The sequence below is a fragment of the Haemorhous mexicanus genome, chromosome 2, assembly GCF_027477595.1.
Source record: "Haemorhous mexicanus isolate bHaeMex1 chromosome 2, bHaeMex1.pri, whole genome shotgun sequence".
NCBI classification, from domain to species: Eukaryota; Metazoa; Chordata; class Aves; order Passeriformes; family Fringillidae; genus Haemorhous; species Haemorhous mexicanus.
Genome location: NC_082342.1, coordinates 42,546,435 through 42,570,691, shown reverse-complemented (window position 1 = coordinate 42,570,691; position 24,257 = coordinate 42,546,435). Strand labels below are relative to the sequence as shown.

General features: G+C 45.0%; 1 protein-coding gene across 3 annotated transcripts in view; it reads left to right on the top strand.

Moving 5' to 3' along the window:
• The window catches only part of MTMR2 (myotubularin related protein 2), a 62,889-nt gene extending 39,413 nt beyond the window's left edge, over positions 1-23,476 (top strand). For all 3 annotated transcript variants that reach the window (XM_059838589.1, XM_059838590.1, XM_059838591.1), the window contains 12 exons: positions 1,255-1,349; positions 1,526-1,636; positions 3,687-3,788; positions 4,473-4,556; positions 11,317-11,466; positions 12,260-12,448; positions 14,529-14,714; positions 15,564-15,770; positions 17,338-17,430; positions 18,805-18,918; positions 20,327-20,503; positions 21,484-23,476. In XM_059838589.1, the coding sequence (XP_059694572.1) occupies positions 1,255-1,349; positions 1,526-1,636; positions 3,687-3,788; positions 4,473-4,556; positions 11,317-11,466; positions 12,260-12,448; positions 14,529-14,714; positions 15,564-15,770; positions 17,338-17,430; positions 18,805-18,918; positions 20,327-20,503; positions 21,484-21,645 (1,670 nt within the window). In that variant the 3' untranslated portion in view covers positions 21,646-23,476. The remainder of the gene's footprint in view (positions 1-1,254; positions 1,350-1,525; positions 1,637-3,686; positions 3,789-4,472; positions 4,557-11,316; positions 11,467-12,259; positions 12,449-14,528; positions 14,715-15,563; positions 15,771-17,337; positions 17,431-18,804; positions 18,919-20,326; positions 20,504-21,483) is intronic.
• Positions 23,477-24,257: the final 781 nt, after the last annotated feature.

Below are 24,257 nucleotides of genomic sequence, written 5' to 3'. Positions count from 1 at the left end.
ACATCCAGATCTTGGGAGTCAATGAAGACAATGCAGAAGCAGAGCTGACTTGAGGATGATTTAGTTATATGAGTTGCCAGTGCCCTGGAATAAGGCAGACTTCTTCTCTGTCCCCCTCTGGGCTAAATCTCATGGGATAAAGGTGGAAGAAATTTATGTTCCCATTCTGACACCCCAGTAGCCTCACACCTCATGCTCATGGTTGCTGTCTCCTTGGTGGGAGGCAAGCCATCCTCCTGACACAGCCCTTGCAAAATGGGTCCCCTAGGGCTTGGAGGCTTGAGGTTATTCAGATGATCCATGGAATTTTTTCATGGATCTGGCAGCTCAGTGGGTCTCCTCTCTGTTTTTAAGGCGTGTCCTTACTTGTTGGTGATAGTGTAAACCATTGCCACAGTGCAGCCAGACAACTGCTTCAGTGGCAGGAGAAGTGATAGGCAGCAGAGGTGAGGAGGCAACAACTTAAATCTTGACATTTTGAAGTGATATAAAACAGAAGGGCAGTTAGAGGTGTTTGCTGTGGAAAGCCAGCAGCACCTCTTTCCCTTTGCTGGAACAAGTGAGAAATGTTTGAGGCCATTTAAGAAGGGGACTGTTTTGAGTCACCGTCACTCAGGTTCAAAAATAATTGAATTGTGCAGAGTAACTTGATCACTGACTTCAGACCTAAGATCAGCAGCAGCTGGCTGTTACACAGATTCATGGCTCCTGCAAATCACTGTAAATCTGCTGGCTTTTAGCATGAGGGCCTTCATCCCAGGGCTTACTCCACGTGCAAAGGTGTACAGAAGGACCCAAGTATCCAAAAAACCACATGGATGAGAACTGCCTTCTCCTGCCCCTGGTGGCACAAACCATCTTGGGCACAATCCTTAGCTTTAATGCAGATTGTTGTCAGCTTCAAATGTGTGCATCCAGGCATGAGTGGTCTCCTCTTTTCATGCATGATGTTCTCAGCTACTGGCAGTAAGAGCAAACAGTTTGCACCGAACACTGGCCTGTTGACAGGGGTAGCAGTTTTGTGCAGATGTAGGATTCTGGGTGACGGTGCTGTCTCTACCCAAACTCTTACCTTCTCCACAGAACTGAAACTTGCAAGTTAGCTCTAGGCTAGAAACACAGATTAAGCTTGTTTTAATTTCATAATCTGTAAAGTAGAGCCCACAAATATTGTTGCTGGCATAATTTTTCTCCCATAAATTAACTGTGAAATTAACAACTTCTTCTTTACTTTTTTTTTTTCCCCTCCTTAAGCTAAGGATGTTACTTACATCTGCCCCTTCACTGGAGCAATCAGAGGAACCCTTACTGTTACCAATTATAGACTGTATTTTAAAAGCATGGAACGGGTAAGCTTTTGAAATAATCTGCTTTTGCTACCTTTTCAATCTTTAGACCTGGGTTTGTTTGAGAGTATTTCTGTGTGAAATGTGGCTATATGTTTGGGAATATAGACATAAGGGAGCAGGAGCTGGGGATTTTTCCCCCTCCCCTTTTTAAACTCACAAATTTCAACTGTCTACAGGACCCTCCTTTTGTCCTAGATGCATCTTTAGGTGTAATCAACAGAGTGGAGAAGATTGGAGGTGCTTCCAGTCGTGGTGAAAATTCATATGGGCTGGAGATTGTGTGCAAGGTAAACTTTTATCTGTGTTTTACAATAGGGGAAGGGGAACATATATTTTTAAAGGTTGTCTCTGTAGTACCATAGGAAGTTCTGCAAAATGTTTCAGTCAGTATGACTTCACAGATGTCAAAAAACACGATTTTAAAAGTGGTTTTCGGTATTCTCCAGCTCCACTCATTTGAGAAGAGATCCAAACCTTTTTTCAGGCTTTGTGCTTTTCTTCATCATGGAAGTGTAGGCCTGCATCCTTATTTCTCTGGGCTGCCTACCAGACTTATTCTAGGTAGACTCCAGTTACTGTGGAATTCAGTAGGCTTTTCATTCATTTGCATTTCAAGAGCAAGAAAGGGGCATGTTTCCCCCCTAAATCATTAGCTCATGTCCACCTACTGCAGTGCTTTACCATGAGGGTCTGGTGAGTAGCCTTCAGTCCTCCTCAGGGCTGTTCTTTCATTTCTTTCAAGGCAGTACATATTTCACCTGTGCCTCTCCAGAACCCTTGGAATAACTGAAAATGCAAACTGCAATATAAATTAACAGTTTGCCTCTTCCTGTCTGCTTACTGTAGACCCACAAAGTAGATAAAGCCACCATCTCCCCTCCTGAATCCATAACTCTGGATTGCATGACCCTTCTGCTTCCCTCAGTGAGCACATAGGAAGAGCTGGATTCAGAACCTTGTAGGTCTTGGGCTTCCCTCAGTGAGCACATAGGAAGAGCTGGATTCAGAACCTTGTAGGTCTTGGGCTGCTTAGAGCTTGTCAGAGCCCCTCAATGCTAAAAGGATGCTGGATAAGAGCAGAGGGAGGAATGAATAGGAATCCCAAAGTGCTCTGGTCACTGCTGTGGTTTTGAGGCACCAGGAAGGTAAGCAGACTGTCAGGCTGTGGGTGTGCTGAGTCAAGACCAGTTACTGCAATCTGTACCAAATAATCCAGCTGCTCCCTTGTCCTATAAGAGTCTCAATCCACCCTGGCTAACATAGGGTGGGGTGCTTGTGCTGGCAAGCTAATTTGTTCCCTGTTTTGATCTGGATTCCTAGTCCTCAGCTCTTTTGTCTATAAGCCCACTTGGTCAGGTTTGGAGTGAACTGTATCATTTCCCTGTCAGGCACACACTATAGGATGGGTGTTTTGGCCCTTTATAGCATATTTATATATGTCAGCCTGCTTCACCAGGATATGCACAGCAGCTTAGTGCAATAACAGAGTGGTACAGATACATCTTATACATCCTGAAAAGTTCTCTGTCTGAGATCAGTCATGTAGTCCCTGTGAGGAAGCAAAGTCTTCAGCTGTTTATCTCATTCTCTGACTTGCTCTACCATCTTCATGTACTTGAACTTGATAGCTCATTTCCTGTTGATGAGTTTAGACTCTTTACTGCATGCATCTTAGTTGCAGGCTTGGCTGGAAAAACTTAGAGATGTTTTATTTGCTTTCCAAATTTGATTTTGTGGATGACTATGGAAAGGAGGTCCTGAATGACCACTTTTTGTCTCAACTGTGCTGCTGCTCAAAGTGGAGGAGTTCTTGGTTTCAAGACATCCTCTTGAGTGCTCTGAGAGGTGGAAGCTTTAAAGGGAGATGACATTGGATGCTTTGCACCAGCTGGCTGTTCTTGGGGCCCCTACATGCAGTAACTCTGTGGAGGAACTTTGTTAGGCCATCCCCTCCAGTGGTCTTACAGCCCTGCTTGACGTGAGAGCTCAGTGACAGCCAAGGATGTCTGTCTCACAAAGTCCTGCCAGTCAAACATTGCTTTTTCCTGAGCAGGGCTCTCACAAAGATTTTCAGCAGGTGGAGAGCTTCATGTGAAGGCAAAATGCTGTGGTCAGGCACAGCTGTGCCCTCCCTCAGCTGCTCTGCTGTTTTTGGAGGCTGTAGACAACCCCCTCAACCAAACCCAACGTTGCAACACAACATTGTTCAAAGTATTAAATCAGTGCTAGAAGGAGCATTGTCATGTGACCCCACTTTGAATTCTGGCTTTTGGATTTTCCTTGGATTTTGAAGTGGTTCAGAAATTTGCAATTTGATTTCCCTCTTTCTTCCCCTAGGATATTCGAAACTTGCGGTTTGCTCATAAGCCTGAAGGGAGAACTAGACGATCCATATTTGAGAACCTAATGAAATATGCTTTTCCAGTTTCAAATAATCTGGTAAGTGTTTTCTTTTCAGCTGTTGCCAAAAGACACAGAGTAGCAGTAAATTGTTTTGTTCTGTCCCATCTACTTAATACAGCATTCACCTGGGGTGCATTTTCTTGGGGGATGAGAAGTGCTGGTTTTCAAATCTGTTTTAAACTTCTGTAAGAGTTTAGATCATATAGGAAACAGGAAAAATCTCTTACAGTGCCTTCTTTCAAGTATGGGAAACGACTTACTGATAAAGCCTTGTAACAGAGGGAAAGTACTCAAATAGCAGTGACATCCATCAGAGGTTCACAGCTAATGGTGACTGCACTGCCCCAAATCTGGAATGCAGCTCCCGTGTTCTCTAATGTTATGACACTGCCATTGTTTCAAATGGTTGTTGAAAGGCTCTGGTTGTTAATCTGTAAGAGCATCCTTGCCTAAGTAGTTTTATCTTCTCTCCTTAATAACAAACTTCTTTTGTCTGTGAAGTAGTAGGTAATAGCCAAGCAAGATCAGGGACATATTGGAAAGTATATTGTTGTACTAATTACCTGCTACAGTGAGAGTGTTAATCTTTTTTATAAAACCCTGAAATCAAAGTGATGGTGGGGAAAAAGAAGAGTCAGTCATGAATTACTATTTGAGATATCAAACATCATATAAATGGGCTCTGAGTGGGCTCTTAAAGGTAAATTTTCTTTCTTTCAGCCACTTTTTGCCTTTGAGTACAAAGAGGTTTTCCCAGAAAATGGATGGAAAGTATATGACCCAACTTGGGAGTACAGAAGACAGGTGGGTATTGTGCCACATCCTTCCTTATCCTCTACTCTTCAGAAACAAGGGTCTGTGCAGTGATAAAATTACAGGTTACATGGAGCAGAGAATGAAAAATGCTGTGCAGGCTTGGTTAGGATGTTGTTTTTCACACTGCAGTATTTGTTGAGAGCAGTACAGCTTTAGAGATAGAGGCATCCACTGATGGACATCAGCTCAGGTGGCAGAGAGCTGACTTTAGGTTCTGCTAGAAAAAACTAATGCTCTGGCTTGGTGATCAGGTTCTGCTGGCAGTGGGGAATGGAGGGTGCATGTTCCAGGTACACGCATCCCATTGTTGAGTTTCACACCTCAGTGCTTGCTTGTATTGGTTTTAATTCTTTCCAGATTTTCCTTTCTGAAACAGCAACTTGGGAGGAAAAAATTTAGTGTAGAATGCCTTTACTATCTTAGGCATGGTTTCTCAGCATAGGGATCAGCCCAGAATGTACTGTTATTTACAGTTGTGGTGTGTCCAGAGTAGACTGATCAAAGGTATTAATGATTTTGCAGTGATTAGGCTGTTGATTAGGAATACTGTGGTAAAATCTTGAGTAGTCCTCTTTGGAGCAAAAGATGGGAGAATTTTGATGTTTATAATGAAATCACGCCTGTTGTAAAATTCTCAAGTAGAAAAAGGAGCATGGTTTGGTCCCATGTTTGCCCTGGACACAATAAGCTTCTGTCTCCTCCAGATCCATCAGAATAAAACCAATTTTCTATTGTAAAATTAAGAAATTTTAAATCATGCAATTTAAAGATTTATTTGGGTCTTTCTCATGAAATCAAACAAAACCAGACCACTCTCCCAGCCTAGTTGTTCATCTGATTCCTGGAATCCAAAACCTAAGGATTCATTTTTCTAGCTCTATCCTTCTAAAAGCTGGGCATGCCTTCTAAATTGGTTATCTAGGCCTGTCATTAACAGATGGGAGAGAGTGCTTCACTGTTGGGGGTGATTTGTTCTCTCCTAAAATAGCTGCCTAAGATAGATTGCTGGCTTCTAGACTGCTAATGGGAAGCGAGATGTATCTTACTGTATCTTACTGTGTGCTGCCTTCAGTGCAAAGAAGTGCATTTTGCAACGAGGTGCCACAATCTAAAATCCTCGTCGAGACAAACTCCAATTGTTTGTGGTCATTTTGTGTCTAAAGCCAACTTGAGCATAAGATCAGATAATGCAGTGATTACTGCTTTGTTTAGGCTTTACCTCTTTCTTGGTAGTTATTTTATGGGGAAGATCTGCTTGTAGAGAAGGATTTGCAGCCCAAGTTATTTGAGCAAGATGCTTCTTTGTAGGGCTGAAAATTTTGGAGTAACAACTAAAAGATTACCTGTGCTATCAAAATAATCTTCCCTGGAAGGCACAGCATTGACTCAGCCAAGCATCAGTCAAAACAGGTGAAGTACAAAAGACATTTTCACAACCCCTGGAAAGAAGAAAGGTGACCTTAGATAATTTCAGTGTGGATTATTCCACTTTCTAAATCCTGGCATGTTGGTTTTTATGATAGAAGCTTTTCTGTCCATATTAGTTTTTAGACTGTGATTTGGTGCACCTTAAATTTGTCAGGAATTTGGTGACATGGTGAAAGGATACATGTATTTGCACACCTGTGATTTGCAGCTCTTCATGGCCTTTCTGTAAAGAAAATGGGTGTAAGATGTGACACAGCTGAGGCATTGCTGCAGTGTGTACCTGTGCTGTGGCCTGCCTCTTTGTTAATTTTTTGTGAGTGGGAAGGACAAACTTGCCTGACTGCTTCTATGTCAAGAAACCAATGTCCATGTGCTGAAGCTCATGGTGATTTCCTTACACTGGTAACTGCAAAAGCAAATCCAAAGCAGGATTTTTTGCAGCCACAGCCTTTCTGCGTTTCACCCGTGATGGGCCACGGTCACTACCATTCCAGATCACACAATCCATCTGCTCCAGTTCCTTATCTCCAAAAGTAACCAACACCAGCTGCTGAAGAAGAAGCAAGCCATACTGCAGTAGATGTTTATGTTCTGATCTGGCCAGGAGGAGAATTTCATCCCTTTTGTTAGATTGATTTAGGTCCTGCAGCATGATGCTTTGTGTCCCCTCCAAAACTTTTAGGCATTTTGGTCTGTTTATTTAATTCCAACATTTGTAACTATGGATGTTCAATTTATCTGTGTGAGTGTTGTAGCCTTTTTTCTTAATCCAACCAGGTTCTGCTAAAGCAATAACAAATACTACAGTAAATCAAGATTATGTCTTGAAATGGCAGCAGGGATTCGTTAACAGTGAAACAAAACTGGCATCATCAAATCAGATAATGGGATTACCTGTCTCTGACTCTATGAGTTGTGATCAGAAATAGAAAAGCAGGACATATGCACTGTCAGCAGGACCTTCTGGAATTGGTTTAGAAACTGTTAGAGAAGGGCTGGCCTAGGGCATCAGCAGCCCAGCAGGATGGCCAGGCATTCACTTGCTATATCTTAGGCCAGGTCAGTCTTTTCCCTATGGGAGCAGGGGCACTTGGGGAGGGGAGTGGAGCAAAAGTAAACAACAACTATCAGGCATCCAGAAAAGACTTTTAGACCAGGATCCATGGTAATTTCTATGTCCACACTGGTAGACATGGCAAGTTTGAGTGTGCTAATTTATTACAATTTTTATTAAGATTAATAGAAATATGTTGAGATGATAGCAATTGTAGCAATTAGGAAAGATAGTCAGTAAACCCCTAACTTCCCCGTTAGCATTCTTGGGAAGGATGGAAATATGTAACTTGTTAAAAATCTGTGATTGTGTAAAACTATGGGGAGTAATAAACAACCTGTAGAGAACAAAAGGAACTCAGAGAGGTTTGAGATTTAGTTGGTAAATGGAATCACATGTGGCAAATGAAATTTAAAACTGAAATTGCTCCCTGATTTTTATTACACATGGGCTGGCAGAATATAAAACAGAACTGCAAAGTGAATAAGACTCACTTGAAACCAAAAGTCCTTAAGATGTCTTTGGAGTAACTTAAAGCTTTATTTTCCTTAATAAGGTGGGGAGCATTTGGAAAATATTACAAGAGGTTGTGAAGTTGTGTGATGTTTCCCTACAAAAGTCATTCATGTCTAATATCCTTTGCTCTGGTCATATCTACTGGGGAGCCACAGTGTAGGGCTGTGGTTGCTGCTTTTAGGGAAAACACGTAGAAATTAATGACTCAGAAGAACTGACCTGTTTTGAGGATTAAAAAAGTGTCCAGCATTAGTATACAAGCAGAGTGGGAAAGGTAGAGCTTGGTAACATCATCCTCCAGAGGATTGCTGGATGTAACTTAAGGGAGCAAAGTGAGTATTGAATGTTTTATGTCCCGTGGTTTAACTGAGGTCCTGCTTGTGCTGTGTATGTCTCTACTGCAGAACAGCTCACAGCTCTCTGGTGCTGAGTGGACACAGCCTGGGCTCAGTAAATGGCAGAGGGACCAGCTTGGCTCTGCAGCTGTATCCTGTGCTCCCTGCTGCAGATGAAGGTGCACTTACATATGTAAGCTCAGAGTGGAGCTGCTTGATCCCACAGAGAGGGGTGACTGCTTGTAACTACAGCAAGGAATTTTCTTTTTTCCTGTCAGTGAAGGATCCTCTTGTGCTTAACCTTAACCATGTGCTTTGCAAGGTGGTGATGTCAGTGCTGTGCTGGTATGGCTTCAGCAGTTTTTCCCTGCAAAAAACTCTACCTCCTGCAACATCAAGTGTAAATCAAGTGATAACCAAACTCAAGGCATTACAGTATGGCATGAATGTCTTATCTAGAGGGAAACCAAGTCTAGTTTGTGTGTGGAGAGGACACAAAGGCTGTGTCTCTATGGTTAGATGATACAGTTGTAAGGAGTGTTCCCAAGCACAGGGGCTAGTCTCAGGCATAGCTACAGACCAGGCTGTTACCATCCATCTTTTGAGTGAGTGTGTTTGAGCATCTTTAGCCATGCACAAAGGTCCTGTGATGCACGTCAAGGATCACCAGTGGCATTTTGGACAAAATATCCTGTTTGGAGGATAAATGGGTTTGTTAGTACAGATGTGAGGTGTGTTGATTCAGCTGGGCTCAGTGGGAATGGCCAGGGGTATATTTAATTTATTACTGTACATGTGGCTTTGCTCCCTTCCTCAGTTTGCCCTTTGGCATCCACCAGACATGAATTCCCCTAGAATCAGGGGCTGCTAGCAGCATTGATCTTTGTCTGAAGAAGACAGACCTGTGCAGAAGTCTCTGGTCACTAATGTGGACATGCCATGTGCCTTGGCAGCTGCAGGATGATCACAGCCTGCTTTTAGGGAGGCATGCCTGAGTTCCTCCTGCAGGTGCACAGGCAGGCAGCGCCCAGAGCCACTCCTTACCCTGCCGAGGCCTATTGAGTTACATCTGTAACAGTTTTGTTTCATAGTAGGCTTTTGGGCGCTTACAACTTACCGGGAAGCAGTGAAATGCATCTTAGATGAGGAAATACCAGTGTGCTTTATATCATGTTTAGCTTTTTCTATTGATTCCAGCTGGAGAAAGGGCAAATCTGAAGGAGCACGAATAAATGCAGAAGCTACACTGCATTATGGCAAACGTCCAAGGAAGATGCAAATTCAGCTTCTCTTCTAGCCCACTTGGCTTATTTCTGTTTGCCTCCAGTCCTTAGAGAAAGTCACGATCCGAATCCAAAGCGTTCTGGGTGGTGCTGTGATTCAAGGCTCCTGGGCCAGGGAAAAGCAGACATTCCCCACAAGTCAAAAGAAATTTGAATGCTGACACACAGCATCTTTTTCTTTCTTTGGGGGCTCATCATGGATTTTTCTGGTCTGGGCCCTTGCAGAGGAAAGATTTCCTTCAAATTTGTCAGTGTGGCAGTTGAAAGACTTAGACCTTTGGAGAGCTTTAGAGCTCAGTTCTGGCCCAAGCAGTGAGTTCTGAAGCCACACTATCCAGCACTGTGAAGGGGGTGCTTTCCAGTGCTTGCTCCTTGATCTTCTCTGTGAGCATTGGTAGAGTTGCTGGGTAAAATGAAAAGGAGCCTTTCTTTCATGTAGCTGCTGGTTAGCTCCCATTTTTCTTGCCAAGACTGTGCTGACAGCATAATTTTCATTCAGATTTGGGGGAGATCAAATTTTTAGGAATTGCTTATGGATTCATTGCATGTGCTTTCTAGGACAGGACTGAGAACTAATTAGCCATTAGCCCACTTCCAGGTAGTAAACAGATTGGTGACTGGCAAGAGTCTAGCTATTCCCTGGCTGGCAGCAGAGCTGGTGGGCCCAGCAGATTCCATCTTTGCTGTGTACAGCAGGTAGACCTCTGAGCATCCTTTACCCAGCAGTAAGCTTGAACTGTGTATACACACTGCTTGATGTCTGGTTCTGCCAATTCTTCAGCTTCAGACTGGGCCAAAAATAGCTTTCCTTCAGGCTTTTGGGGTGATCCTTGTAGTAACATTGCCTTCCCAGGGGGGGCCAAGGGACAGCAGTGGTTCACAAAGCAGAGTGTGTGATGCTAGACAGAAGGTCTGGCTCCCCTCGGATTTCTAACCATGACCTCTTTTGGCAGCGTGACTCGCCACTGGGATGGGAGACTGGCCGCAGTCTGTGTGGGTCGGCCGTAATTATCGCAGCTCGTCTGACCCGTGTTAGATGTGCTGTTTATTCCCTGTGGGAGCTGTGACAGTGGTGATCAGTGTCCTACCACCCTGCTTTAAAATGGAGTAGTGTTTATTAGAACAGAGGCATGTATTGTGTAAGGAGTTGATGTTCCCCTAAAACACACTCGGTGCTTCACAGGCTGGCCATGTTTGCTGCAGCAGATGTGTCTTCCCCACAGAGATGCTTTGTGCCACTGCTCACCCCTGCTGCAGTAGGGGTTTGTTTAAATCTCCCCTTGCAGGCAGCTGCACCAGCCACTCCCCGTTGGTCTGTTCCCTCCCAGCACCAGCCAAACCACATCTGCAGGTTGTCAGGGTCGTCCCCATTGTGCTTCAGGTGTTACTTGGAGATTGTTGTCTGGGAATCTTTGAGTGGCTTCTCCATCACGGCATGCTGAGCTCTATGATGTGTGTGTGGAGATTCCCTGCTCTCCCAGCCCAAGTCCTCAGTTCAACCAGAGAGCTTAGTGTGATGGAAACATGGGAGTTGCACATCACATACAGTCATGCAAAGAGAGACATACAATTGTTAAGTTTTTGGTGTTTTTAGAGGTTTGCACAGTTGTGCCACAAACACTGCACTAAACCCAAATCAGGCTAATTTTTTGAGGTGTTTTACTGCCTGTTCTCCCTTTTCCTCCTCCCCTCCATCCTGTCTGGTAACTCCACTTTGTATCCTCAGTTTTCACCCAACACATTTGAACTAAGTGCCATGAGGGGAGGGGACTGAGTTGGTCACCCATTCTATCCTGCTCCTGGCTCTGCTGTAAGCCCGTAATGAGACCAGGAGGTATCTTAAAGTTGGGCTCAAGGGGACCACCTGTGTTGCTACATTTGTAGCCTCCACAGTCCCTTTGCCATTGGTGACCCTGCCTGAAGCTCAGTTTCCTTGCTCTTCAGTGACTTGAGCAAAACATCCACCTCTCTGGGGAGAGACATGAAATACAAGTTACCAAGATAATGCATTCTCAGGTGCCAGCCCTGAATGACCTTCATTAACAAAAGCTGCCTTGAATTTCAGGTCTGGGGATTTGTCTGTGCTGAGGTCTCAGAGCAGCTCATTTGCTAACCTGCAGTTTCCTCTTTAGGGAATTCCCAATGAAAGCTGGAGGCTGACCAAGATTAATGAGCGCTACGAGCTGTGTGATACGTACCCTGCCATTCTAGCTGTGCCTGTAAACATTCCCGACGAGGAGTTAAAGAGAGTGGCATCCTTCAGATCCAGAGGACGCATACCAGTGAGTGGGACAGAAAAAGCCACTTTGATGTGGTTTTGTTACACATACCTTTGGGCAATATGTAATACCAAGATCAGGCTGAGTAGATTCCAGGGAGCAAATAAATGGTCAGAAGATAATAAAAGTGACAGCAACGTGTTTGAGGACATAGAAAACAACAGTATCTGCTGAAACTACTGTTGTGAAAGAGATGTAGACTAAACCAAAACTAGAAGATAAGATAATTTAGCACAGCTCAGACCAAATCTCAGGTCAGTTCCTGGGAAACACAAGGCAGCCCTGTTTGGCTGTTTACAATTGTCTGGCCTACTCCGACTTTCAGGACAGAGACATATGTAGTGATAGTCTTGATGAGAGAATTTATTTAATGAAATTAAGACAAAGCACATTGTTGTTATGATTATTTCAGAGGTAACTGAAAAGGTACTGGTTTACTTCTCAAATCTGTAGGAAATTCAGTCTGTTCCTAAAGTGCTTAGCTTTTACATGGTGTAACATAAAGTAAGGCATAGCCCACATACTGACTCACACAACAGCCAGAAAAAACAGTCTGCATCATGTTTAAAAGTCAGACTCACAATTTGATCACCTTTTGTTTGTTCAAACTTTGGGAATGCCACCAGAATGAATAAAGACAGAAGAGTTCTTTCTTTCATTCACTTGTGATGTAATAGAATCCAGCTTTCTGGAATCCCCTGATAGAGAATCCCAGAGGAAGCCATTACAGGTAATTCACTTCGTTGGTTTTATGAATCCCATTTTTACTTTGTTTATTTCCCATTTGTTTCTGAAGGTCTTGTCATGGATTCACCCAGAAAGTCAAGCAACGATCACGCGCTGTAGCCAGCCCATGGTGGGCGTGAGTGGCAAGCGGAGCAAGGAAGATGAAAAGTACCTTCAAGCCATCATGGATTCTAATGCCCAGTCCCATAAAATCTTCATATTTGATGCAAGGCCTAGTGTGAATGCTGTAGCCAATAAGGTTGGGTACTTTTTCCTCTGTCTAAAACTGGGAATGTAATAATTTAGAGCACATTTCCCACCACCATTTCATATTATTCTTAAGGATCACAAGGGTTTTCCACTGCAGAAGAAGTCTGAATGCAACGATCTGATTCTCTAGACAGACTTTTATACCTTCACTGGTATCTGTAAGATATCAGTGTGACTGCTGATGATCCATTCTATTGATTTACAATGGGAAATGACATTGGAAAGGAAAAAGAAAATTAAAGTAGTACTGAGGTCAGACTCTAGCACCCTAGACCTCGTGTTTCACCATTTTTCAATTCACACGGTTGAAAGACTGCTTCTTCTAACAGGGCTCAGAGCCCTGTCCAATCTGACCTTGAACGTTTCCAGGAATGAGGCATCTACCACTGTTCTGGAAAACCTGCTCCAGTATTTTACCACCCTTATTGTGAAAAAATTCTTCTTTATGTCTAGTCTGAATCTACCCTCTATTACTTTCAAACCATTACCCCTTGTCCTGTCACAACAGACCCAACTAAAACATCTGTCCCCATCTTTCTTATAAGCCTTCTTTAAGGCTGCTATAAGGTCTCTCTCCAGGGCCTTCCCTTCTCAGCCTTTCCTCCTCTCAGCACCTCCCAGAAGAGGTGCTGCAGGCCTCTGATCATCTTTGTGGCTTTGAGCCACCAGGACCCTGTCTTTCTTGTGCTGGTTCCCCAGAGCTGGATGCAGCACTCCAGCTGGGGTCTGAGCAGAGCAGAGGGGCAGAATCCCCTCCCTGGCCCTGCTGCCCACGCTGCTTTGGATGCGGCCCAGGACAGGATTGGCTTCCTAGGCTCTGAGTGCCCGTGGCTGGGTCTTGTCCAGCCTCTCATTCAGCAGCACTCCCATGTCCTGGGCAGGGCTGCTCTGATCTGTTCGTCCCCCAGCCTGTGCTGGTGCAAGGGATTGCCCCAACCCAAGTGCAGCACTTTGCTCTTGGTCTTGTTAACTTCATGGGGTTCCCATGGACCCACTTCCTGAGCTTGTCCAGATCCCTCTGGATGGCACCCTTTCCTTCAGGAGTGTCAGCTGTGCCACTCAGCTTGGTGTCATCTGCACATCTGGTGAGGGTGCGCTTGATCCTTCTGTTTGTGTCACTGTTGAAGATATTAAACAGCACTAATCCCCATACAGACTCCTCAGGGTCGCCACTTGTCACTACCTGGACATTGAGCAATTGGCCCCTACCCTCTGGCTGTGACTGTCCAATTTCTCATCCCTCAAACTGTCTGCCCATCATCTCCAGTGTAGAGAGAAGGATGTTGTGGGGAACTGTGTCAAAGGCTTTACAGAAGTCCAGGTAAATGACACCCTGCAGCCCTTCCCTTGTCCTCTGCTGTAGTCTCTCCATCATAGAAGGCCACTGGGCTGCTCAGGCAGGATTTGGCTTGGTGAAGCCATGCTGGCTATCCTGAATCACCTTCCTGTCCTCCACATGCCCAAGCATATCTTCTAGAAGGATCTGTTCCATGATCCACCACACCTAACAAAGGTGAGGCTGTCAGGTCAATAGTTCCCAGGGTCCATCATTCTACCCTTCTAAAAATTGTGTTATTGTGTTCCATGCCATCACTTTAAGCTTTGTTTTAATGGTGGAGCTGCTTTGTTGCAGTAAAGATCTTTTATTTTTTTTTTATTTATTTTTTTTTTTTAATCTGCCTTTCCCACTACTTAGGGAAGGCAATTAGTGTGTGGGTTATCCTCCTCTATAATAGTATGGTAAATTTTTAAATGATAGATTAGCGAATGTAATGAGTTAACAGCTTGAATGGGGATAAATTATAATTACAGAGGAAAAGAAGGCTTGTAATGTGATATTCTTTGGTAAAAATTACAGCATTCATTAGGTATGGCAGAAGAGAGACACAAAGTGTGTGCCTGTACATGTTTGCTCCCAGCTGTAAGATAAAGCCAATGGTTTTTGCCTGCTTTAGATAGCCCAGCCACTGTGGTATTTTGTTAGCTGCTGTTTGCTCAGGACAAATGACTGGGATAAAGTACAAAATATGGTTTTGCTTAATTATTTGTATGTGAATTTTGTTCTTCAGGCTAAAGGAGGGGGCTATGAGAGCGAGGATGCTTATCAGAATGCAGAATTAGTGTTCCTGGATATTCACAACATTCATGTTATGAGAGAGTCGCTGAGAAAACTGAAAGAAATTGTGTATCCCAATATCGAGGAGACTCATTGGCTGTCTAATTTAGAGTCAACTCACTGGCTAGAGCATATCAAGGTACGCATATCTGCATCCTCTGCATGTGGCTGAGCAACCACAGGTCCTTAGCAGTCTGGGAAAGATATCCAGAGCCAACTCCAGGATTTTCAATTCCTTGTAAATTTAAAGACTTAGAATTTGTTTTCCATTTATAAGCATTTAAAACCATAGTTCTTGAAGTGAGGAATCTTAAAAAATGAGAAGAGGGACAAGAGAGGAGGCTGAAATACTGAAAGATGGTGTTTTGGAAGTTAAGGATGTTCCTGGATGACGTGTAACTGTGAAAGATCTGCTTAGAACTCAGGTGTCACAGAGTTTCCAAGTTCTTGGCTCGGCTCCTTGACATCCTGGCATTATTGCCTGGCCCAGACAAGCAAATGCTGGGAGTTTGGGCCCTCTCAGCCTTTCAGGAATCCAAGCGAGTCAGAATAAGGAGGCAAAATGTTTTGCCTTCTCCAGATACTGCTTTTCAAATAATGTTCTTTTCTAAAATTGTCCAGCTTATGTTGTTGCTGTGCTGATGCAGGCAGGGCAGATGTGCTCCTGGGGCAGCTGCAAGGTGTTGGCCATTCCTATCAGACACAATATACTCCTGCATTTAAATCTTGGCTTGTCCAAGGACTGAGTTTTATGCAAAGGCTCTTCTAGAGTTGTGCCTACACTACAGTTTAGATGTGTCGTCATCTTGCTGGAGCAGAAAATGTGTTCACCAGTTTGCTGTCCTAGTTATAAAGTAGTTGGAACTGATTTACCATTCTCCTTGAGGCAAGCAGAGCCCTTGGTTCGTCCTGTGCTGTCACTAGCCATTTTTCATTTATAGTTTCTGTTCCAAAGAGATTTTGTAATTTGTTTCTTCTCTTGTCCTAGCTCATTCTTGCTGGAGCCCTTCGGATTGCTGACAAAGTGGAGTCGGGGAAGACATCTGTGGTGGTACACTGCAGCGACGGCTGGGACCGCACAGCCCAGCTGACCTCGCTGGCCCTGCTCATGCTGGATGGCTACTACCGCACCATCAGGGGCTTTGAGGTGCTCGTGGAGAAGGAGTGGCTGAGCTTCGGCCACAGATTCCAGCTGGTGAGTCCCTAGCCCATGGAGGGCACTGACCAGAATGTTGGTGTCCCTCTTGAAGGATTTTAGAGGAGAGGAGTTTAACATTTCCTGTGAGAAGTTTCCTGGCTGAACTCACAGAGGAGAGGTGAATGCTGATGTTATTGTTTTCTACCTATAATTCCATTCACCTCTTAACCTCCTTGGGACTGCATTGGTTAGATACAGGGATGGTGGTATGTAAATGTCTCAGGTGTCTGATAGTGTCATGTTCCCATGCTTAGGCTTAAACTAGCAGTGTGCTTTGGGTTCAGTGCTGGCATTTCGGCTGGGAGCTGGCAGAGACCACTGGGCATTTTTTGTCTTTCTTTCCAGTTCAGTCCATTTTCTCAGACTGCTTGGGCACCCTCATCTAAGAAATGCTTTGGTATTGAAGAGGTTTGGGAATTTGTTTATAGCATTGACCTCACATTTCTTCAGGCACACTTTATTTTTGGAGAGGCTTCTAATTATTTAGGTGAAAGAGCTGCAGTTTGAGCCTGGACCAAGAGCAGTTTGTGGTTGTGCCCTAGCAGTTGGCAGAGAGGCAGCTTTGTGGGCTTGTGACACAGCAGTTTGTTATGTTTTGCACTGATGGGAATTGAGAGAGCCTTTCAGTACTATCCTTTCAGTCTTTGTTCCCATCATGTTTTGCTTGTAGCTGTTCTCTAGTGGTTGTTAATTTTGCAAGGGCTAGAACAAAGGCCTGTGTGCAGCACTTGCAGTGGTGGGTTGCACTGTCAAATGCTCTGAGGAAGGTGGGGAAACTGAGGCACTAAAGCGACTGAGGTTCTGCTGCAGCAAAACTTGTTATCTGGTATTTGAGCAACGAGTGTTTTAGCTTTTTCACTGTCTAGGCAAGGAAGATACCAACAGTGATTTCCTTTGGTGAGGGGAGAACAGTTTTAGGGATCTCTGTTACTTACGTGTTCTTGTTCTATCTTTGCTCAGTACTTGGGGCTCCCAGGTAATATATAATCATTAACGATGTACTGTGCTAGTTCTTAGGAGTCGTGCCTCACATGTGCTGGCCACACAGCACGGTCAGGGTTGGAGGCTGCCTCTGGGAATACTGTCATTGCTGCCTCTCTGGAGGTGGCAGGAGATGGGCTGGGCTGGTGTTTGTACAGCTCTTGGAAGCGGCGAGGTGTTGCGTGACGGTTATCGCCGCATGCCGTGCCTGTAGGTAGTGTTTGCATCCAGCACCCTTCTACTACTGAAGTAGCCAGGACAACAGCTGCAACTGAAGCAAAAAGCATTCTCATTTTTCTTCCCTCTGAACTTTAGCTATTAACTGAAATCAGTGCCAGCATAGCATCTGGAGCCTCTACTCAAACAACTCTTGTTTTAACTTAGCATGAAAATATCCCCATAAAGAATTTTCACTTCAAAGACAACGAGAGTAGCTGTCCTTTACTCCTTTATCCACTGATATGGACAAAGCAATATCAGGACTCATTTGAAGTTTTTTAAAGCCTTTGGTAAAGGTTTAGGTGACCGAGAGCAGACCCCACGAAGCCCTGTGTGACTCGTGTTCTTTGTCCTGCTCTTTCAGAGAGTCGGCCACGGGGACAAGAACCACGCGGATGCAGATCGCTCTCCCGTCTTCCTGCAGTTCATCGACTGCGTCTGGCAAATGACGAGACAGGTAAACTGCTGCGTGGCACCCTGTCCACAGAGCCATGCACAGTGCACCAAGACATTGCACGATTGCACGGTGTCTGGACACAGGAATGGTTTCCAAGCTGACCTGTGCAGGCTCTCCTTCCTGGGCTTGTACTGTTGCTTTGATTCTGGCAGCAGGCTTTTTGGGAGTCTGTTTAGCACAGAGCCTGAAAGCACTTGCTAATGTAAGTCTCTAGCACGGTGGGTACAACAGATCCCTGTTGCCCCTGCTCAAGCTGATCCTGTAACATGTTCCATTTTAACTTCATCTGAAGGCAAATGTACTGCTCCCAATTCATAATGTGAGGTACAGAGCTGAGTGCTTCACTTCAGACCTGGCATGGCAAAGGTACAGTCCAGGAGGCATCCCCTGTGTCTGGGAGATTTTTCCCCAGGAACATGGAACCTGGAAGGTTTTTTTGGATCTTCTGTGACACAAAAGTTAGCTATGGTCACTGAAAAAAAGCTAGGCTCACCCTGGGTTAAACCAGGAGGAGTGGAGGAGAAGGATGGCACTATATATGGAAGAAAAGTATACCACTACATATGACACTATACCACATTCATCCAGAGAGAAGAGGAGGCTTTACCATCATCAAAAGACACTTTCATTATGGTCTCTTTGGATTGCTTCTACAGCTAGGCATCCTGACCTGCAGCTGATGAGGTCAGGATGCAACAACCGGGGCAGCCTGGGAAGAGGAGGGTGGTTGTGAGGGAGGAAGGCCTCCCGATCTCCTCTCCATCACCCCTGCAGGACTTTGCAGTTCACTGCATTTATTCTTATCAACCCTTTGTGGAGCTTCAGTTGTCCCTGTCTCAGGTCAGATTGATTCTGCACAGAACTCAGCAACAAACAGGGCCTGTGCCCATATACCTTCTGCTCCTGCTGACCTCTGTCACAAGGTGCCTCCCTGCTGTTCCCTCTGGGAAGTGCTGTGTTAGGCACCCTGGTTATTTCCATTTGGCCCTGGGAAATTTCCACTTTTTGAATGTATTTATTTCACATGTGCCTTTTGTTCAGAGTCTGGCTGCATGGCTTGTCTTGAGGGACAGGCATAGCACAGCAAGCTTCAATTTGAAGCAGCACTGAGTGTACATAAACACAGTGCACTAACCCCTCAGACCTCTGGCTTTTGCTCAAAATTCCTCTCTGAACATGCAAAGCAGCTTTCCAAGAGGGAAACTTTTGCTCCTGGAAGGAGCAAATATGACCCAGAATATCCAGCCAGGCAGGGAACAGGGACAGATCCTATTCTAGAAATCAAGAGGCCAACTCCTTACCAAGACCACAGCCTGGGAGAAAGTTTATTTTCCTGTTTTAAATCCTAACCTAATTTTCTATTTCTGCCTAAAGTTTCCTACAGCATTTGAGTTCAACGAGTACTTCCTGATCACCATCCTGGATCACCTGTACAGCTGTTTGTTTGGGACCTTCCTGTGCAGCAGTGAGCAGCAGAGAGTGAAGGAGGTAAGACAGCTTCTCTCTGCAGTAAAAGCCTGTTCCTGATCGCTTTAGCTGGCCAGATATTGCCACAGAAGCTGGTTCTTCACTCGGAGGTAGTTGTAGATGTGAGTCTGGGAAATGCCAAGCCCCCTTCTCAACAGCTGGGACTTGGGGGGGTTTTCCTCTTTGCATAAGCTGCTGTCTGTTGGAGGCTTCATGTTTCAGAGCAGCACCATCTCCTTTCTGGACATGCTGTCTACTTCCAGTTAGTCACTAGTGGTTGAATAGCTCCTGGTGTCTCCCAGGTAGTGGAAATGCAGTTTTGCTTTGAACTTCAGTTTACTATAACCATCTCTGTGGAAACTGGTACTTTTTTGTCATGCCTTGTCTTTGAAGTGATCCCTTTAGGGTGCTTTTAACTACCTAGTGCATGCTGTCATTCTGCACACAGAGGTTACAGTAAGGAACTGGTCTTTATGTGTGTTCTTGCTGTACTTGCATCTTCCTGGGAGAGGATAACTCCCCTACTATTATTAAGGACGTGCCTCTCTGTCCTGCCACAAGCCAGCTCTGCCCTGCTGTCTGGCCAAGGTTTGTTTGCCCAGGGAGGAGCGTAGAGATGTGTACATCCAGACCAGTCTGGAATTAGGAGGAAAACAGTGGCCCTCACTCTGTCTCACCTACCTAAAGATGAAGAATTCTGTCACCAAAGGCTGCAGCCTAACAGCACAGAGGTACACGAGGGCAGTGCTGTGTGGACCTGATGCGATTACATGTGATAGAACATCAGTTAAAAATAATCAGAAAAACTAGCTGGAAAATGAAAGTGATGGCGTTTTACTGTAGTGAAATCAGTGTCCCTGTTTCTCAGGATTCCACAGTGATTGAGTAATTGTCATTTCCAGGGAAGAAAATCTGCATGCTGTTTGCACATGGGTTTGGTTTTTTTTTTAAGGCCTCAGCCCAGTGAAGTACTTAATCTAGAAAGTACTTCAGCACTGGTTTAGTGGGAGTATTCACAGGCGTAATTATTCCACTAGATCAGGGCCTAAGTCAAATGTTTTCTTTTTTTCCTTTGCAATTAAATATTCCAGCAAGTCCTCCAGGAGCACTTCAGAGAAGTGAAGTTTAACTAAAGCACCGGCAGTTCACATGCCAGTGTCCCCTTGCTGTAGCAGTGGTGATTCCTGCTCTGTCTTGACAGCTGGGTGGGTCAGAGGGGTTGTTCCGTGCCAGGGCATGTGTGCCTGCCTGCATCCATGTGCTTTGAGTACGATAACCACATCAAAAGAACAGTTTTGGGGGGTTTCTTTAAGCTACAAAAAACAACCAGCTCCATATTAATGACAGGCATATGTCTATCCTGCTGCAGTTTGTAGATAGCTGGGATTCGTATGGCAAATAAAGCCTCCTCCACCCCCTTCCCTTACAGAGCCTTCCAAAAAAGACTGTATCACTTTGGTCTTACATCAACAGCCAACTGGAAGACTTTACTAACCCCTTGTACGTGAGCTACTCCAACCACGTCCTGTATCCTGTGGCCAGCATGCGCCACCTCGAGCTGTGGGTCGGCTACTACATCCGCTGGAACCCCAGGATGAAGCCTCAGGTACGCCTCTTCCCACTCCTGCTTCACTCTCTGCCAGTACCAACACTGTTCCTTTGGAGGTCAAGAGCTTTAGGTAACGTGCAGATTTGTGCTACCACTGCTTAAATCTGAAAACAAACACCTAAATTCAAGTGCCAGCAAGAGCAAGCACCACCTAGAGCTGCCTAATGCAGGTGCCCAGCTGGGCATCACCACCTTGTGAAATTGGCAGGAGCTGAAGATTCTCAGCGATCTGGGAAATTTGTCACTTAGAATGTGGGAAAAATTATCTGAGTTCTCTTTACAAAAGATCTTAAAACCCCTAAGACTTCTCTGGATGTGGGGTTTATATAGGAATTTTAGGGCTGTATTTAAATTACTGCTGATGGGAACCTGCTGCTTGCTCTGGCTGCCTGAGGGACAGGGGTCTGACCCCAGCCAGCAGGAAAGCTGGCTTGCCCAGGGCAGGCACCTCAGACTAGCAGTCTGAGCATGACCCTGACATCACTTTTTAGTAGAAAGGGACAAAAATTCCCAGTTGTTTCAGTGCCCTTCAGTGTCTGCAGGCAGCAGTTTTGCAGATCTGCAGCGTTAGAGACAGGAACCCAGCAAACATTTTGCAGTACTGACTGTTCAACAGTCAGAACTGTGTGAAAATATTTAGAAGAACCTGGCTGGGGTTTTTTCCTCCCAAGCCCCTGAAATTATGTCCAGGCTGAGATGCCATGGCCAGTGTCCCCCAGAAATGCCAGAGATCAGAGTTTGGCAACTGTCACCTTTCAAAATACGTACAGACTGTTTAGTTTAGCCACCATTCTGTGCATGTTGGATCCAAATGAGCAGCCAAGAGCCAGAGCAATCACTCAGGTACCTGCAGGCTGGAGACCGATGACACTCATCTGCCTCCTTCCCTCATAGCTGTAAGGCCAGCAGCAGCTTTGTGCTTCAGGCTCCCTCTTCCACGCTGATCTCCCAGTGCTCAGCCACACATTTCCTTGCAGGAACCGGTTCACAATCGCTACAAGGAGCTTCTGGCCAAGCGGGCTGAACTGCAGAAGAAAGTGGAGGAACTGCAGAGAGAGATCACCAACCGTTCCACCTCATCCTCGGAGCGTGCCGGCTCTCCCGCACAGTGCGTTGCTCCCGTACAGACAGTTGTATAATACAGACTTTTTTTTGCTGACTACTTTCCCAGGACCATGGGGGGCAGCTTTTCTGAAACCTCCTGGATTTCCAGCATGGTGCCTGGGAGATGCCAACTTATTTATTTATTTCTCTCCAGGGTAATTTATTAGTACTGTAGCACTAGAGAAAGCTTAAAGCAAAAACCAACACAGACAAGACCCCCTATGCAATTACCCTTCTCAGTGGCTAGCTTATAATACAAGCCAATTGCACTTGTCACCTGTAAGAAGCCTGGAGCTTGCTCTTTGTTCACTGATGTGCTGGAAATCACGTGGCTTGAAAGAGTCTGTGCATGAGCATGAAGTACTGTGGAGGAAAAACGTCTGCTCAGAAGTTTGAAAGGCCAAACCTGACTTTGTGTTGGAGCCTCAGATGCAGCTGTGCCATCACACACCCTCCTGCACAGCAGAGTCAATGAGGGCATTTGCCAGCACACCTGGAAACAAGCAACAGCAGTGTGTGAAACAAGTCATTCCCTTCACCTCAACCTAGATCATAGGAAGCCATGTAAATGATGCCTTATTTAAAGAATTGGCAGCTTCTCCCAATCAAACACTGCGGTAGAGGAGCAACAATACAGGACATGATTTTGTAGGACAACGTTTACTTCCATCTCTGCAACTTTAGAATCTCACTTATGGTTTACAGTGGGTGTGCCAGGATGCAGCTTAAGCACCTTTATTTCAGAGGGGGAGCAGAGTGGGCTCCCCTGGCTTTCCACAGCTCCTCTGGCCTCTAGTGCCTCACAGTCATCAGGGGAAAAGGTAGTGGAATACCAAGGGGCACGTGTGAACTGCTGGGATCAGCCATTACATTTTGCTTGGGTAAGCATAATTAGCAATTTTAATGCTTCTGTGCAGGGTTATTGTGGTGTACTTATGGTATTTCAGCTTTCTGCTAACTAATGGAAGCAACTGTGCATCAACCAAAGACGCCTTTCTGCCTGCATTGCAACTGCTGCTTTAGGTTTTTCTGGCAGACTGAACAGCTTAGCCATTTTCTAAACCCTACCTTTTTCCTCATAGTCTGCTTCAAGAATTGGTGTCACTCAACTAAGCTCAAGCTGAAATTGAATTTTAATACAAAAATTTACTGTAGGGGATACAACACATACTTGGTGAAACCATGACTGCCCCCTTGCTCTTCCAAACAGGTAAGCACAGGGTTGCAGAGGAGGGGTCTTAGAGCAAAGGCAGTTAAGTATGTGCAAGGCTGCTTCTCTCTCCCCCTCTCTACTGAGGAGAAGGGGTACTGCTTGCTGTGGGTTCCTGTGTTGCTCTTTTAGGACTGGATCCCAGACTGTTGTCACCTGTTTAATATACCTGTCAGCTGCTTCACTCAGCTGCTATTCCACTCGAGAAGGATTTTTGGAGGGAGCATAAGAGCAGACCTATTCCCACTTAAGAAATGGCCTTTCCAAAGCCACATTCCTTCCAAGGCAGTTAGCAGTCATTTCCTCCTACAGTCTCCACTCTGCCTGCTCTACTGCTGCAATCACCACTCCATGCCTACAGAGAAATCCACAGCCACCTTCCAACAGGATGAGTAACAGGCTGCACAGCATCACCACGCTTGCTGTGGGGTGGCCTGTCACAGTATGGTTCAAAAGTGCAAAGAATCCACACAAAATACTTCCTAAGGACTCAGATTTGCTTTGAGGTTAAAGGGCAGGTCTGCTCTTACCTACAATCACTATATGAGATGGTTTAAAGCATTATTCTGTATTAGCAAATTGACTATGTGTGTATATTTTGTTTCTTGATGAAGGCTGTTTGGTTTCCTTAATGCTAATAAAAACAGATAAATTGATAGGGCTCCTATGCTCTTATTTTCAACTATGTGATTTTCCAAAGGACTTGCAGGACATGCAGACATTAAATAAATAGCACTGCAAGTTCAGTGTGTGAAATCCAAACCTCTCTCATTCTTCTGCAGAGGGTCTTGCAAGTTGCTAATGTTAAAACTCTATAGTCTAGATTGACAGAAAACCAAGATTCATCTTTGGACAAGTTTCATTTATCCCATACAGACCAGCACTTAGCTGCTTGGTATTATAAAAACAGAATCACAGAATGGTTTGAGTTGGAAGGGACCTTCAAAGATCATCCAGCTCCAACTCCCCTGATTGGCAGAGACACCTTCCACTAGACCAGGTTGCTCAAAGCCCCATCAAACCTGGCCTTGAATACTTTCAGGGACAGGACTATCTCCAGAGGTCCTTCCCAAGCAAACTGACCAAGAGTAAGTTTCAGCTACCAATTTTTTAGGACTCCTGGCATGAACTGCTCTTTAAGTAGTAAAGTATGCTAACTTTACTGTAAGTATAGTAGTAAGGTATAGTAACCATTACACCTGGTTAGCAGCATCTAACACCTTATATGCAAGGAGACAAGCTGGGTGGATCACCTACAGACAACAAACTCAACTCCCTTCTGCCTGTGTTGACCCTGCAGAGTCCACTGCCTGTTCAGCTACAGGCAAGGGTGCACTACTCTCACTCTAACCTTACCTGCAGCTCTCATCCATCCCCCTGACCAGGGAGAAATCACCTTGCCATAAAAAGCCCACTTGCTGTGGCACAGTGCTGCAG